Below are 17,529 nucleotides of genomic sequence, written 5' to 3'. Positions count from 1 at the left end.
ATCAGAGCCCCACTTTTAACCTATATCCCAGCTGTATAAGCTAGTGTGGGCTTAAAGCACCTCCAAACCAAGTCAGGTTTATTTGCATGGATGTAGGGAGGGTGGCTTGTTGGGCTAAAACCCAGAAAAAAGCCTGGGTTAACTGTGCAGTGAAGTTCTACTCCAATTGGGTAAGTGGTTTGAGTAAATAGCAGCCAGTGCCTTATCTGTCTACTTGAGGACAGCCTAACTCTCACGAGGTAATTGTAGATTCTTGTGGTGATATCAGGAAAAATGTGTAAATATTGAGTTGACTTTATCTCCTAAATGCCAACAGTATGCTCATTGCTATACAATCCCTGCCTCAAAGTGTGTTGCAAAATCTTCTCTGGTAGTGATTCAGAAGGAGAGTGTGTGTGACTAGCCATTATGCAGGTTAGTTTCTCTAATTTAATATATAGCAACTGGTGGCTGCTGCAGCCTGATCCAGTTGAATTCTTCACTTGATTGTTCAATTGCCTGCTTTAAATTTACTCTTGTTGACATAGGTTAATAGGGACCTGTAGGCAATGGAGTGTGAACAGTAGTGTGTGTGTGTGTGTGTGTGTGTGTGTGTGTGTGTGTGTTCGGAAGGTTAAACAGGCAGGGAAGGTTAGTGGCCTAAAGCCACAGTGTCTGCTAGGGAAAAGGAGCCCTGAGACAATAATGCTCCTTCTCTAATTGCTGCTAGTCCCCTTGTCTGAAACACTTATAACAATTCGCCATGTTCAATGCTTGAATTGCTTTAGAATTGTGAGTGGATTTTGGTCCACCTGCCTTAGCCTCATCGCTTTACAAGGACTATTAAAAAAAATAAAATAAAAAAAAATAAGCAGGATGTTGAATTTCCAGTGTAACTCCAGCCTCAGTTGCATGATGAGTCCGCCTAATCCCCGCCTCTTGGTCAGCTAGCAAGATTTCAGAAGCAGCAGCCTGACCTTTCCTTTCCTTTTCATTGATACATTTGCTGTGTGTCCAGAAGATGGGTCTGTACTGGCATGTGCTGCAAGTTTCTATCGTATGACTCCAATCTCAGTTGGTGGTGGATGGAGTGGACGATGGAATTTTGCATCAAGGTTGTGCCAATACAAATATCCATAGGACTGCACTAAAGGAGGGAGGGGATGGCAGGCTTTGTAGAGTTCATTAGCAGCTCCTTGGCTCTTGTACCATGTATTTATGGGGGCTGATTCTTTCCAACTTCAAAAAAACACTGATTCTGAGTCTCAACTCTCCCCCCCCCACACACACACCCACCCACCCATTCCATTTCTCAGCAACAGCCTGTTTAAAACTCTGAGCAGGCCTGAGCTAGTGGGCAGTCTTTCTGTTGGGATACACAGGAATGGTGTTGCTGTTGGGTGGGTTTCAAGGGCCCTTGTTGGGTACTTCTAGCCGAGGACTTTCTCATGTTAACTGTTAACGTCACTTTTCCTCTGTGTTGGTGTTTGGAGGTGAGCTCTTGAATCTCTGCATAAGTCTGTGCCCCAAAGTGTGTTCTGGAGTCTGCAAATGACTTGTACTGGTCTTTAGTAAACTATCTAATGCTGTGGAATGATAGAGGAAGGGTGGCAAGGCTTTATAGAAGAAAACTTTGTACCCCTTTTAAAGGTGACTAAAACAATTGTAGTTTTCTGAAGCACATGAAACTGACGGCTTCATATGAATAAACGTATCTTCATCTCTCTCTTCACAGGCGCTTGCAGCCAATGCTGGAACAGGATTTGCAGTGGCTGAGCCTCAGATAGCCATGTTCTGTGGGAAGCTAAATATGCATGTGAATATCCAGACTGGGAAATGGGAGCCTGATACTTCTGGGACCAAGAGCTGCTTTGGAAGAAAGGAAGAAATTCTACAATACTGTGCGGAGGTGAGGAGATTCTGCTCTGGAGCTGAGCTTTAACTGCTTTCCAGATAATTATGAATCTTCTGGTAAACCACTTGAGTTCCCCACCTAGTATGCTTGCTGGGTGAAAGCTCAAACGGAAGATTTATTTTACCACTACGTGGCACACTGTTTCCATAATTTGAACTTCAGTGTACAGTTGAAGACCAAAAAAGTTCTGTTGATCCTTTTCTCAGACTATCTGGGTATCGACTTAGACTGGGGTTTTCAAAGGAGCTGAAGTGAGCTAGGTAGCTGCTAAATCTCATTAAAATTCAATGAGACTTGGGTGCCTAATTCCATTGGGCTCCTTTGAGCATTCTTGCCTTAAGCTTTATGACCAAAACCAACATGTACACTTACACTATTTTGCACATATTCTGATTTAACTGCTGTCAGGATTCCAAGACCGCGTTTCATATCGACTCTAAATATTTGAAGTTCATTCTTGTTATCATTGGCATTACATTCAGGCCAACACAAAGCTGCTAAATATTAGGAAAACGTCTTTATGAAAATGTTGACAGTGTTTGAAAACTTTTTATTTCTTTTTACAAACTCCCGTTCCCTCTCCAATATGCTCTAGAAACTCAGCCTTGCAAAATCTATTTATCCCCTCATCTGAGATGAGGAACGCTGACAAGCAAATAACTTGTAATTTTTTTTATTTTATTTATTTTGGGTAGCATGATGCAGGTGGTAGAACAGACTGCGGCTGGGCTAACAAACTTTCATGACTATTTTACAAGTCTGATATAACTAGTACTGTATCTCGTTTACGTAGCACTAACTAAATATAAGCCAGTGTCTAGACTTGTGGAGAACTTCAACAAGACATAACAATCCTATTAATACATTCGACACCTTAGGTTTCCTTAACTCAATTAAGGTGAATGAGCTTGCTTTAGTTTAGAGAACCAGTTGGTTTCACGTCTCTTCTCCTCCCCTCCCCGCCCCCCTTCAGTATTCCTTATTAGGAGAGTACTTGTATTATGTCGCTTTGTGTTTTTTTGCCAGTGTTTTAGCGTGCATGTATCTCGGTCTGTGTTTTTAGCATATGGGTTTTTTTGAACAGATCTATCCAGAGCTTCGGATTACAAATGTGGTAGAAGCCAACCAACCAGTCAGCATTGACAACTGGTGTAAGAAAGGCAAGAAGCAGTGCAAGGGCCACACCCACATTGTTGTGCCCTACAAGTGTCTGGGTAAGTACTTAATGTGGAGCAGGCCTCTAATGAGGGAAATAACTTGTTCAAACATCTTTTCCCTTAGGTATCAGAGGTCACTATCTGGTTTGCTCAGAGAAGAAACCAACCTTCTAAAGGGTTTTCACATCAGATCCCCACTTTTGTGTCTAGGTTTCTCTAAATATTATTTTATAAGATGAAATTCTATACACTTTTGACCAGATCAACAGCTTGATAACTCTGTTGTAATAATAGTGACTGGCATGGAAAAGGAATCTCCTCCCTCCACCCCCACCTTTATGCCACGGGCATAAAACCCAAAGGCTATTGTATTAGAGTATCACAAACGCTGGGCTTTAATACTTTGATCCTATTTCTGTGAAGCTTTAATATTTTGTTCCTTGGAGACTCAAACACTCAGGTGTGTTCGTATTCCCTGCTTTGGTGTTGGCAAGACATCTCTATTTTTTTAGGCTATTTATATCTAGTTGTTTCAAATGGTTCCTCTTTCTTATGACTGGAATCCCAAAATGTCTTCGGTTTTACCTGCAATTGACCACTAGACGGGACATGATTGATTAAATTGTACTTATTACTGAATCTATCCATCAGGCAAGATGTCTAGCTTTTTTGCAGCCGAGGCTTTTGACCTGTGACTTGTCCCTACTCCCATAAGCACATTCTGCCCACCCCAAGAGTTACCAGCAGACTGAGCTTGGTCTAATTTCTTGTCTGTTCTTTACTGAAGCAGATTTGCTCAGCTACTTGCAACAAAATTCTATCCTATCTCATCGAACACTGTTACAGTTGCAGGAGGGCTTCATAGGAATTGCTCTGAGAATCAGTTTCTCCTCCTAAAGTGCTTCAAAGGATTTTTGCATCCATTTGAGGACTGAATGCAGCTGGAGTCTAGCTAGGTAAAGTAGATCCACAGGATTACAGAGTTGTTTTGCCTTTCTCTGTAACATCTTTCATAAGAGGATCTCAAAGCACTTCACAAACACTAATACCATCCTCTCAGGGGTGTTTTGCTACTAAATATGTTATCTTTACTTTACACATGGGGAAACTGAGGTACAGAGGATAAATGGCCTGTCCATGGTTATTCTGGGTGCCTCTCACAGAGGTGAGAATGAAAGCCAGGTCTCCTGATGGCTTGCCTACTCCATAAGACACAAGGCAATCCTTCCTCAAGACTGACCTTCAACTAAGAGCCAAGGTTTTTAAGATGCCTGTACTATAGAACTGTGCCCAACATTTGACCTGTTTTAAATCTGCTGTGTAATATCCCCTCTCTCCTAAACATACCTAGCCAGCATCTTGCCCACTCTGGAGTCTGTAGACAATTAGGACAGTTTCGGAGCAGTGCTGACATGCAAGTAAACATCTTAGTTTAAAGTAGAGCATGTAAAGACTGTCAAGCTTTGGAGGACAGGTCAGTCAATGGCTATTAGCCAAGAAGGTCAGGGATGTAATCCCATGCTCTGGGTGTCCCTAAATCTCCAACTGCCAGAAACTGGGACTGGACAGCAGGGGATGGGTCACTCAAAATTGCCATGTTCTGTTCATTCCCTCTGAAGCGTCTGGCACTGGTCCCTGTCAGAAGGCAGAATTCTGGGCTAGAAGGACCTTTGGCCTGACCTATTATGGCCGTTCTTATGAAAATGAAGGCCCAGCATGTAGGGCAACTTTCTTATTTTTGTTTTCCCAGTTTCAAGTGATGGGGGTGTTGGTTCAGATAAAACACACCTTCATTGTTAGGCTAGATTTCTAAAATCACTTGTAAACAAATGACCTGTGCCCTGGGAATGAAGGTCTGATTCAACTCCAATCAAAGTACCTATTGTTCTCATGTACAAAGTACTTCTGTGTTCCATTTGTTGCTTCTCTCTTCCATGCTGCACTAATCCCCTGTCCATCTTCAGATAGGATCTCACTACCAGGTGAAGTTTAACCTTTTGCGCACTGTAGATGAGGTTTTTTTAGTTTCTTAAAGAGATTGGGATGAGACCCAGTTAGCACTGTCACTAACTGTAAAATAAACGTAACAATAGGATGATGGGTGGAGGACTGAGTTTGGTGAAGTGTGAAAAGGCAAACTGCCGACAGTTCTGGTGAAGCTGTTAGCAGGGAAATGCCTGACCTGGGTGGCTCTGATCTCTGAGGGTACCTCTACACAGCAGTTAAGCAGCTGGCCCATGTCAGCTGACATGAGCTTGCTGTGCTAGGGCTGTGGAGCTGTAGAATTGCTATGTAGACATTTGAGCTCAGGCTGGAGCCTGGGCTCTGGAACCCCATGAGGGGAGAGTGTCCCAGAGCCTGAGCTCCAGCTCAGGACCGAATGTCTGCCCAGCAGTTTTTAACTCGGCAGCCTGAGCCCCATGAGCCTAAACCAGCTGACCCGGGCTATCCATGGCCGTGCTGCAGGACTCTTATTCTAGTGGAGATGTACCCTGAAAAGGGGAGAGCTTTATAAGCACTGGGGCAAATATTCCATAACACAGACTGTGGATGTGTTCTGTTCTTAAATTGTGTCCGTCCTTCAGTAGAGGAGATAACTTTAAACTTATAAGGGATGGCAGGAGATGGAGACCAATACCTCTCTCCAGTTTGAGAAACTGAAGAATGGATGTGGCCTTTATTACTTTGCACCTGTTTTCAGATAACCTACTTCATAGACTGAGTGTTTTGACTTGCACACATCCATGTGCAGAAGAAATGTTTCTCTTAGGGGTCCGAAGTCTTTGGTATTATGAGTAGCATAGGCGCTGACTCTGTGGGTGCTCCCCTGGAGCACTTACAGAAAAAAAATGGTGGGTGCTTAGCACCCACTGGCAGCCCCCCTATCAGCACCTCTGCCTCCCACCCTCTGTTTCACAGTATGCAGGAGGCATTGGGGAGACAGGAGGAGCAGGGGTGGGGTAGGGGTGAAGCCTGGGGCAGAGCCAGGAGGAAGTATCCCCCGGCCACATTAGAAAGTTGGTGCCGATGATTGGTATGGGATTGCTGCAAATTTGTGCACACCCAACCGTCAAGATTCCTTTTGCAAAGGACACATTCAAGGTTAATTGGCCAAATATTTCAACTCTCTAGATCAAGTTGAAAGACTCTTCCCCTTGGAATTGATGTACTTGAGTTCAGTTTTTAAACTAGTCAAAGCATATACTGTGTTAAGTTTTTGACCATCATGTAAATGTCAGACATGAGCTAATGCAGCCATTTTTGTTAGACTACAAGTCTCGTGTGTGGGTGTTCATTTTATTTCACATGGGTTTGTTGCTCCCAAACACCTGGGTTTTAAGGCTTTTTTTCTAAACAGACTAGGAGATTTGGGCATGTCTTTGAGTAAAATTACTGGAAGATGCATCTAAATCCATTAGACTATCTCAACTTGAGCCTATAATGTTAAACCTTCCCAGTCATAAGGTCTGCCAAGGTGAACTTTCTGCCTAATGATCTAGAAAGTGATGGTTATACTGGATCTAGTCTGGCATATGATGGTTATTAACTCAAATTGTAATGGTTGGTTGTTTAGGTTTAACTTGCTTTAATCCCTGCTAATGCAGAAGTTACAAAAAATACCACAGAGCACACTGTTCCAAGTTGGAAGTCTGTAGCTAAGGTTTTGCCAAATACAAAAATACAGAGTTGGTGGTTAGGTGTACGTCAGAACACAACATAATCAGTTTGCCCTGAGCTTTACCCAGTTGTGTGGGCTTCGGGGCTTTTATTTTCCTACTCTTAGCATTTTGGCTGGAGTATCCAAATTGGGAAACAGTTATAGCTATGGCTGAGTTGCCCTGAGTCTAGTTTCAAATGCATGGTACCCAGAACATGGATTTTAATCTAAACTCTGAAACTGCCTCAACAAAGCTGACACAATGGAGTGAGTTAGCTGTCCTCTCTTCTTGCATAAGCAGAAAATGGCTAGGGAACCCTATAGTCATGGAAAATGCTCATAGCAGCAAATAACCAGACTACTGAAGCTTTTTGGCAACCAGGAATAGCTTCTTCCATATGACACTAGCCAGTTTAGGAATTGGCTGATTATTAAAATTGTTTAAAGAACATCATTTAGGCAATCCTTTCTTTGTGAGAAACTTTTTCACAATTCTCTGCAGATTCCATGAACGACTGTTCATTGACATGCTTTATAAACTTGCATTGAGCTTAACCTGCAGGTTTTGGCAAGCATATTTCGTTGTTCATCTTCTCCTACTTTTTGTTCTGAGCTCCAAGAATAGAACTAGAGGCTCTGTATTAGAGCAGGTCTCCAAAGGTGCCTGTTAGTCTAAACTGGGTCATTAAGATTCGTATAGCAACATACAGATTCTTAATGGGGTCAGTAATGAAGTGCATTGTTGAAGATTTTAATGCTAGTCATCTCTTGAGTTTGAAGGTCAAACATGTATCTGACAGGACAAGAAATGTTATTTGATAGAAACTTCTTGTTTTCCAGTGGGTGAGTTTGTAAGTGATGTCCTGCTGGTTCCAGAGAAGTGCAGATTCTTCCACAAGGAACAGATGGATGTGTGTGAAAGTCATCAGCACTGGCACACTGTGGCCAAAGAGGTAACAGGATTAACATGACTGTCACTAGATCCAGATACAGATGTACTTGGTCTCCTTTATTGTTACATCTTAACAATCACAATGTTATCCTCACAGCAGCTCCTGTGAGGTAGGAAAGTGCCATTATCCTCACTTTATGGATCTGGAACGTAGGTACTCTGTTAAAACTTTCAGAACTTAAGAACCTCCATCTCCTTGGCTTTCAGTGAGATGTAGGCTCCTACATGTCAAGTCACTTGTCCAAGTTCACAATCCTGGTCTGTGGCAGAGCTGGGAATTGAACTCTGGTCTCCCAGTCTAGCACCCTAACTACTGAACTATCCTTCCTCCCAGGGATGAGGCCCAGAGTGGTGGTGAGACATTTTCATAGATGTAGCACTCCATTTCCTTAAATGGAAGGTCAGATTTTACAATATGGTGGTTGGAGCTTGGAATTGAGTGCCCTTTTTGGAGTAGTGTGAGACAGACTAGCTCCTGTACAAGTCTCCACTTTACAGGCATGTCCCACTTTCCCAGAATGAATAGAGTCCATCTCAGGGCCACCCAAGGGGAGAGGAGGGGGGCAAGTGGGGCAATTTGCCCCAGGCCCCACAGGGGCCCCCACGAGAATATAGTATTCTATAGTATTGCAGCTTTCCTTATGGAAAAGGGGCCCCTGAAATTGCTTTGCCCCAGCCCCCCTGAATCCTCTGGGCAGCCCTGGTCCATCTCTCTCTTTGGCTGATTTGATTTGGCAAGAAATTATGTAAATTCTGTGCACACTCAGCTGGTGATGAATGGATGGCAATATCTAGATTTACATTTCAATCTTATCTTCACTAAGACCAAGTGGTTTAATTAGTCTCTCATATGAGTACATGCTCTGTATTGTATCAGCTTTGGAGCAGTAAAGATTATTCCCATTTTTTTTTCAAAGCTTTCAGAAAGCAAAGCTATTTTAAGAAATCTGTACCAGTAGACCACCTATTAATTGAAGGCCATCGTGCCAACTTCTAAGTGGTTGTTCCCAGCAAGTTGAATCATTTGCCTTCAACATGTAGTTGACAGCTTCATCCAGATTACAAGCTTGGATCATTCCCTTTGCTTTCCGAAGTATGGATAAAAGAAATACAAAAGAGCTCCAATGTACACAATAAAGCTTTCATTATTTCACTCATTGGTCAGGCCATGAAACCATATACATATGCAGTTTCAAATAAACGTGCAATTGAAGCGTCTGCATGCTGTTCATATTTGGCTTTATACTGAATTGTCCAATTTCCAGACGCAGCATGTTAAAATAAATTAGTCAATTTTTATGCCTTTAACTTTTCTCTTTAGAATGAGTAATGAAATGGTCAGCAAAAAGAGGGAAAACCCAGCTCTAGCTCTGAAGTGCTGCCTCCCTGACATGAAACTATTTCTATTCTTTGCCACTAAGGGTACGTCTGCACTACAAAAACAAACAGAAAAACACGGAAGCAAGTCTCAGGGCCCAGGTCAACTGACTTGGGCTTGCACCATGGGGCTAAAAATAGTGTAGATGTCCCTGCTTAGGCTGGAGCCTGGGCTCTGAAACCCAGTGAGAGGTGTGTCTGAGCCTGGGCTCCAGTCCAAGTGGGAACATCTGCTCTGCTGTTTCTAGCCCATAGCGCAAGCCTGAGTCAGTTGACCTGGACTCTGCAAAACACAAAAGCCCCAACAGCGAGTCTCTGTCATTTATCCTAGAGCCTGGTTATTTACCCATAATTGAACACCTTATTGCCAGAAATAAACAGGCACTGGCTGGTCTTATTAGCCACTCTGAGACCCGGCAAACTTGTACCAGCATTAGGCTGCTTAGGGAACCGCTTTCAGTTGCATCTCTGGTCAAACTTAGAGCAGTAATATACAGTATTGGCCAGCTAAACCAGGCTCTTATTAGACAGAAAACAAAAGGAGAGAGAGAGGAAAGAGAAGAAATAAAGTGGGGGAAGGAAAAGGGCATATCAGGGTGAGCCATGGTGGGACAGTGTCTGACTTCCCAGATGGTATTTGGGATTGTGGAGGTGGTGGTGGTTAGGTCTTTCTCTGGCCTGGTCTAGTTGGGACATCTCTAAGGCTCAGAATGATGAAGGTACAAAAAGGGGTCATGCTGGGATCCCGGAGTCCCAGGAGACACTGGGGGTGGCAGCCATCATGGTGAAGCTTGCGCCTTCCTTTTCTCCAATCAGCAGTGTTGTGGTAGCCAGCTTCCCACCCCCAAGTCTTTCTGAGGACCCCAAAATGGAGTGATAAGCTTAGTAACCTATCCCTTCATTGTATTGTCCAACAATGCTGCCTAACTTCCAACATACTGAATTTTGATTCATTGATTTCTGGTCCCACACTTCTCTTGTTAAGATCATGCCTGGTAAACGCAGTCCTTGAATTGTATCAGGAAACCTTTATGTAGGTCTTTGTCCTCCTTTGCACCTTTTCCCATCAGCATTTATGTGATTAGAAAACTTCATAAATGTTTGTACTCATTGTTTCCACAACTGAGCTCACAATTAGGGTAAATTTTTAGGCCCAATAATTATAAGTGCTTTGGATGATCAACAGCAAGGAATATTATATGGTGCAAGTCTCAGACATTTCCAAAGCTTTGTCTATGCCATGAAATTTCTTGCCCATTTTTCTGCCGTTGTACAGGATTAGATGCAAAAAGAATAAAAATGCCTGTGGCCTGTCTGCAATACAGTTTACACCATTGGAATTACCACTGCCTGAGTGGTAAAGGCTATTTAAACCTCCAGCATGAGGGGGGAGCAATAAATGTACTGCTTTAAGATACGACTTTTTAACTTCACCCCGGCTTCCCTCTCAGGCTTGTTTGACAGAGGGGATGATCCTGCACAGTTATGGCATGCTGCTTCCCTGTGGGGTGGACCAGTTCTATGGCACAGAGTATGTATGCTGCCCTCAGACAAAAATTGTGGATGAAGCTCTTTCCAAAGAGGAAGAGGACGAAGATGAGGATGAAGATGATGACTACAACCTTTATAAAAGGTAGAGCTTCTGATTACTTTGTAGAGTCTGGGTTAATGTCTTTGCTTACGTAGATTGTAAGTCCCTCGGGGAAGGAACAAACCTTTTGTTCTGTTTTGTACAGCGCCTAGCACAATGGGTTCCGGTCTGTGACTAGGGCCACTAGGTGCTACGGTAATACAAGTAACGATGGGGCCACTGGCTCGTTGTTACCAGCGGTGATTCCCTCATGGGCGGGGATGGCAAAGAAAACTTGTTCTGCTCCTGGATTCAGAGGAAGGGAAATATTATGGCAGTGGAGAGGTCTTGCAGTTCACAGGAGGAAAAATGAATTCACGGCACTTCTCTGAAATGAGTGGAGCACCTCCATCCATAGCCACTCAAAAATGGCTGGCTGCTCTACCAGATGCTTGGCTCCAAATGCTGTAGCCTTTAGTTTAGGTAAGGAAGGCTGAGTCTTTTTAAAAACCTCTTTGAGCTAGTGGCTGAAAGAAGCTATGGCTCTACTAGGTGTATTTGTAATGAGAGAACTTCTGTAGCTGCTGCTGATTGGGTGAACAACGGTCGGTACATTTATACTCCCACCTCTCGTGCTTCTAAGATAAATGAAAAGAGAATCATTATTCTTGTACATCAAAGGTTGGCTGCAAAGTGATTAGCATGAACTTTCCCTTTTAATTGTATCCCTCTAGCGAGTTCCCAACAGAGCCAGATGTGGAAGACTTCACAGGCACAGCTGTGGAGGAGGATGAGGAGGAAGAGGATGAGGAAGAGGAGGAAGTGGTGGAAGATCGGGATTACTATTATGATAACTATAAAGTAGATGATTACAATGAAGAGACCCCTACTGAGTCCAGGAATGACAAGTCTCTTTCTGAAAAGGAAATAATCAGTGATATGAAAGGTAAGTCATACTCCACAGCGTACATGACTCCTGGCTCCCTCAGGCTGGCTGTCCAGTTGATCTTGTTACCTCTGCATCGGTGATGGTGCTTTCAATCCATCCAACAGATTCCACTGCGGAGGCCTTAATTGCCAAATAGGTCATCAAAGAAAAGCTGATGCTTATGTTTCAAAGGTTGAAGGTGACACTAACTCTCTAGAGCATGGCCCATATGTTGCCAGTTAATGGTAGTCTTGTTGGCAAAAAGCCCAGTGGCTGGCACATAGAACAAGTATTTCCACCCAGGTGCAGTGTTGAGTCAGGAAACAGTACTTGCATAGCCTAATTTTGAGAGAGACTATAGACCATCTTGGGGCACTTAGCTGGCTGGAATATCTCCCTAGGTTTGAGTGGCCAGCTTTGATTTGTCTTTTCTCTAACATGGATTCCAGAAAACTAAAACTGTTGGGCCAGGGTCTCATCTGATGTAAACTTTGAGTATAATGGAGCTACCCTGGTTTACTCCAGCTCAGAATCTGGCCCCTTTACCTTGAACAAGATGTTTCCAGTAGTTGCTTCCTTTCCTGCTCTATTTTAAACAACCCAGCTCCGCATAAAATGCTTCTCTTCCTTAGGGAAACTGAACCCAGCCCAACCAACCGCACCTCTTTATCTAAATATTTGCTGTAGCTCTTGTCAGGAGCAGGCGCTATTGCAGCGGAGCATCTGCCAACTGTGTTGTGATTCCATGCTGTAAATTGTCTTATATTTTGAGTCTATCTGCAGAGGGAGGGGGCAAGAGTGAAATTCAATTAACTACAGATGACTGAGTCACTGCTAGCAGTTCGTGTCTTGCGGGTAAAACTCTTGCTGGTAACGTGCCAGTGTGCTGCAGATAATTTCACTGAAACAGTACTTCGATTGTATATGTGGGGTTATCGGAGATCTGCCGATGTTAAAATAGACTTGGAACAGGGTGACCCGTGTAGCTGGCTAGCTTCTGAGAGGTGTCTGTTCCCGGGATGCCCAATTTATTTCCCTCTACAGTGCTTCAAAGAAACGAGGATGCCTGCTGTAACTGTAGTCCAGTCCTCTTCAGAGTGGCGAAATGGTTACTAACCTATACAGCAGATCTGCAATCCTGCATCTAAACAGAGCCACTTGTGCTGACTGCTTACGGCAGAGATGTCCGTTTCTGTGTCAAATGCTGTAGCTGTAATAGTTGTCTTGAATTCTCCTGCGTTAGTCCCCAGGCTTTTTAAAACTCTGAAATCCAGCTGCTGCTATCCTCCAGTGACATGTTCCATGTGTATAGCCTGCGTTTTCCACTTGCTTTTAGACCTGTGCAGCTCTGAATTCAAGCTTCCATCCAAACAAACTGCAGTGGAATAGGTCTTCCCTGTCGACTATCTCATGCAGCACTGAAAGGCTTTCCTTCCATCAAATCTTAAGCGTTTTAAACAGTGGAAGCTCTGTCATTGGGGCACATGGGGGATGGCCCCACAACCTCTGAAATTTATCTATAGCCCAATTCAATGCTCGGCTCCACCTATTTGGTTTAAAGAGAATAGCTCTTGCAGATGAAGGCTCCATGTTGGGCCAGTTGCTCCAGTGTTCCAGACTGTGCATTGCTCGTGCTCTAAAGCAGCAGCAGTAGCAGCACTGCTCTGGTAGCCTCAGCAGAACACGGAGAGGCACTTTCAAAAGTGCCCCCCAAAAAGCATGTTGTAGAGTGAGGCAAGGAGCAGTGCTGCAGCAGAATTTCTCACCTAGAGCCAGCAGTGACTTTTAAATCTCTTAGCAAAGCCTGTACTCCTCACTAGCTGTTGTTCTAACCCGTCTCCACACAGCTGTCTGCTCCCAGGAGGCGATGACAGGTCCCTGCCGGGCTGTGATGCCTCGTTGGTACTTCGACCTATACAAGAGAAAATGCATTCGCTTTATATATGGAGGCTGCGGAGGCAACAGGAACAATTTTGAGTCAGAGGAATATTGTATGGCTGTGTGTAAAAAGATGAGTAAGTCCTGCCTGCCACTGGCCCTTTTGCAGCAAGCCACTGTCCTGTCTGGCATTTGGTGTTTCCTCCTCCTTGCCTAAGTCAAGTGAGGATACATGTGTAGCCTGTCCTGTTGGTTCTGGTGTTTGCAGCAGTTCTGTCTGTCCTTTTGCAGCAGTCTCCTCTTGTCTCTGTGCTTCTCTAGTTTCTTTAGGTTAAAGTTCCTTCCTGCAGCTAGGGAAAACTGGCTTCTCAACATGTACCGTCTGTCTCTCCAACCTAAGCCCACACTTGGCCTGCAAACTTAACGAACGCAGCGCTCAATTATCCTCTTCTAGATTTGTAGCAGGGACTGGGAAACGTCTTTAATCTCTGTTCTTGTTATAAAACTCCTCCATTTGTTCATTCACCCAGCTGGTAGAGACTTCTTGCCTTCCCCGGTCAGAGTATCATGTATCTGTTCAACCAATCACTCTGGCAATGTAGACTGTTAGTCAGAATTCTTCTGGTAGGAAGTTTTTCTTACTGGTGCACTTTGGAAAATCCTCACTAAAGTAATGCAGAATTTTGGTTCCCGCCTTCTGCTCCATTAGAAATATGAAAAGCAATTTAATCCTTGTCTTTGATAGCTTGAGGTTGTTGGCATCAGTTTCTGCTGGCTTTTATGGCAGATGATAAAACTACCAAAAACATTTTAACCTCCTTATTAATCTTATTGTTGAACTCCAGCACTTCCACTTCAGCTGCTGTGAAAGCCCTTTGAAAGGCTTTTTGTGTTATCTGGGGCTTGGCAGTCTGTCTATACAGCCATAATCCTGTTTACAAAATGAGTTTCATGCAAGTGCATTCGATTGGGCTGATCTGACTGAAGTGGTGAAATAAAAGCTGCGGCTGTCAGGAGCCTTTTTGTACAAAAGTTTGTCCTGTCCCAGAGGGATTTGGGGATGGAAATTGAGGTCTCCATTTCAGCGATGCTATGAGCAGGCCCAGGATACAACATGTATCTGGCCATGGCACTTACACGCAGAAATAATACCTGTTTAACAGTCTTGCCAACATTTCACCTAATAATTGTCCCCATTGGACTGGGAGGTTGTGGGTTCAGGTGCACACTGGGACTAAATCTCCTATCCAATGCTGATGCTAAAGTGCAAGATGAAATGAGGCCTGTGCTGTTTTGAGGTTTGCAGTCTCTTATATTAGATGTTAAGCAGAGGTCCTGCCTGCCTGTTTTTTAAGGCAGGCCAGTTTGTTGTGTCCCACTTAAAAATAAATAAGGGCTAACCCAGTGTTCCTGTCATTCACACTCTCCACACCCCCATTTCACCCCACAGGCTCTAATATCCAAGGTTGTGTGTGACTGAATATGCAGTAGCTGCCATGCTTGGCATGGTCCATTTGGGAAGGGCTTTGTGGTGTATGACTTCATATCAGGATCCTCCATGTAATTGCTCCTCTTGCCAAATTTGAATGCTTTAAGAAGACGGGAGACTTCCTTGCTTTCCGGTTGATTGGACAAGTTGAAGTCGTCTTGCTGAACCTCCTCCTGTTGCTGTCTTGTCTCATTCCATTGCCTGTTAGTCCTGCTTGGTGCATGTGATAGGGCAAGTAGGATTGAGGTGTAAAAGCCCTTGCTCCATGGGAATGGGTTGCTCCTTTAATATTTCTGTGGGGGATTCCCTGTTGTGATCATGGAGTTTGCTGATGCTGTTGAGCCCGTTTGTCAGTGAGCAGCAAATGCAGAAAATGTCCTATTCAGGCAGAGACAAACTGGCGTGGCAAGGAAGAGAAAGTTCTGTGTTCTGCAGTCCTAGCGTAGCTCTGTTGCTGGGTAATACTTGCCTCAGAATTAACGTGAAGACTGGACAGATGCTGGTGGCCCCAGTGCATTACTGAGTGTGTGTTTGGAATGTTGTAACTTACTGATGTTGTGCAGCAAATTGGCAATTTAGTGATACCAAAATGAAGTCCTGGTAGGTAGTGGTTCAACACACTGTTTGACAGAGGGTGAACTCTGCAGGTGTGAAGGTGCCTCTCCCTCCCCACCCCTTGCAACCATTATCACAATAGGCTAACCCAGGACTGTAGAAATTGTCTGAGCCGCTCACTTTCTCTTTCCAGTTCCCCCTACTCCTGTACCCACTGATGATGTGGATGTGTATTTTGAAACCCCAGCTGATGATAACGAGCATGCCCGCTTCCAAAAAGCAAAGGAGCAGCTGGAAGTGCGACACCACAACCGCATGGACCGGGTGAGTGTCTCACGTCATCTCGTTCATCTGAGCTGCACGATTGCTGCCTGTCTTCTACTCTACAGATCAGTGGCTAGCCAGACTTTCCTTGACCATTACCTTCCGTGTTGCTTTTGCAACATGAGCACGCAGCTTTGTGGCTGGGTGTTTTTTTGTTTTTTTTTTAAGTTCACCTCCTAGGTGTTGGGACAGAAGTCAGCAGGAGTAACAAACTGGCTGCCCTTTTGGGGTTAAATGCTAAGATTAGACCCTGGGTTGGTTAGAAACATCTGTCAGTGATTTATGGGTGTTCTGATACAGAAGTCTTGTTAGGCCTCTGATTCTAGTACAGCACTGCTAGGTATTGATCTCACCATGTGTGCATGTGAAAACAAGCTAGTCCAGAAATACATACATGAAATAAGTTTCTGTGCCTTGCTGAACTGTTCTCCCCTCTGCCTGCTTAGGTGAAAAAGGAATGGGAGGAAGCAGAATATGAATCCAAGAATCTTCCTAAGGCGGAGAGGCAAACTCTCATTCAGGTAAGAGTTGAGACATCTAAAAGGGGGAGCTGATTCTGTTCCCAGAGGTTCAGTGCCTGGCATCTATCCTCGCCTGAGTAAGCTAGATAGCTTGTCAGTGTTCAAAGCCAAAAGCACAGTGAGTGAAAAGCAGTCCTTCCCTTAGTCGGATGAACATCTAGTAGAGGGAGGCTTGACTCAATTGTATCTTTTGGTCTGAAAACTGGAAATGGTGCTATGTACTACTAGTTTTCCCCCCTCCCCCCCCACTAGCAGGAAAGTAGCAGGACCATCAAGCATGTCAGCAGCCCTGCCAAAAGGGATCTCTAAACCTCCTGCGTTTGTTTTGCTCAGCTGTGCTTGCAAACGAACCCACAGCCCTATTCAGTCTGGCTCTGACATTCTCTGTGGACACAGGTTTCCTATTTGTGCAGATCTAGTGAAAACCCACGAGGCTGAAAATAAATGGCTTCCTTGTAAACTGCTGAACTCCTGCTTTGTGAGAACGAAATCTCAATGGAGACCTAGGGTTTGTGATGGGTGTAGAATCTTCCGACAGTTGGCTGTCGTAAACTCGCACTAGGCTAAGAACAGCTGTTTCGTTTTCTCTTACAGTCGGCTAAGGCCTCTTTCTCTAGTGTGGGCTGTTCACATGGTTTTGTAAATCCTCTCTGAAGCCTGTATCTTCTCTCTACCAATTTTATTCCTAGTTTGGGAAATAGTTTATTTCTTGGTTTCTAATGGTGCATACCAAAACTTAACACAGTGTTTCTACTCTGGTCCATCGTGGTGGTAATATGCATAGCGTTGACAATGGTTTACTACTGCCAGGGAGCTCACTCCCTAATACTTTGAGTACCTATAGGTGGACAGATGCTAGATATGGTGCCTTTCATAAAATTAAATTAATAGCTCTATGAGGGAAGGAGGTTGTGGTATCCCCATTTTATACAAATGAGGGATAGGTGGATTCTTAAATTGTCAAGTCTGTACTAGAGCTGAAATATGATCCAGATCATCGGATTCCAAATCGGATGCTCTAGCTGCAAGACCCCCTGCCTTCTCCACAAACAGTTTTAAATTGTTGTGAAGTACATTTGAAAGGCATATTGGGACTATCATTTTAAACAGCACATTTGAAGTCAAAATCAGTATTCTGTGTCCTTCTCTCCTTACTGTTAGATGCCTTGGGCAGGGAGTGTGGGATGGGACCATCTCAGTACACTAAGGAATTAGATTAGCAAGAG

General features: G+C 44.0%; 1 protein-coding gene across 3 annotated transcripts in view; it reads left to right on the top strand.

The window, feature by feature from the left end:
- Positions 1–17,529, top strand: part of APLP2 (amyloid beta precursor like protein 2) — a 72,564-nt gene that overhangs the window by 41,067 nt on the left and 13,968 nt on the right. For 2 of the 3 annotated variants that reach the window (XM_026657984.2, XM_026657986.1), the window contains exons 2-9: positions 1,715–1,888; positions 2,979–3,108; positions 7,550–7,662; positions 10,490–10,671; positions 11,343–11,554; positions 13,384–13,551; positions 15,652–15,782; positions 16,229–16,303. In XM_026657984.2, the coding sequence (XP_026513769.1) occupies positions 1,715–1,888; positions 2,979–3,108; positions 7,550–7,662; positions 10,490–10,671; positions 11,343–11,554; positions 13,384–13,551; positions 15,652–15,782; positions 16,229–16,303 (1,185 nt within the window). The remainder of the gene's footprint in view (positions 1–1,714; positions 1,889–2,978; positions 3,109–7,549; positions 7,663–10,489; positions 10,672–11,342; positions 11,555–13,383; positions 13,552–15,651; positions 15,783–16,228; positions 16,304–17,529) is intronic. The other variant, XM_026657985.2, reaches the window with a different exon arrangement.

The sequence above is a fragment of the Terrapene carolina genome, unplaced genomic scaffold (genome assembly GCF_002925995.2).
Source record: "Terrapene carolina triunguis isolate 2854851 unplaced genomic scaffold, T_m_triunguis-2.0 Scaffold374, whole genome shotgun sequence".
Lineage (NCBI taxonomy): Eukaryota > Metazoa > Chordata > Testudines > Emydidae > Terrapene > Terrapene triunguis.
The sequence above is the reverse complement of the archived record's forward strand: the minus strand, read 5'-3'. Positions and strand labels throughout refer to the sequence as shown.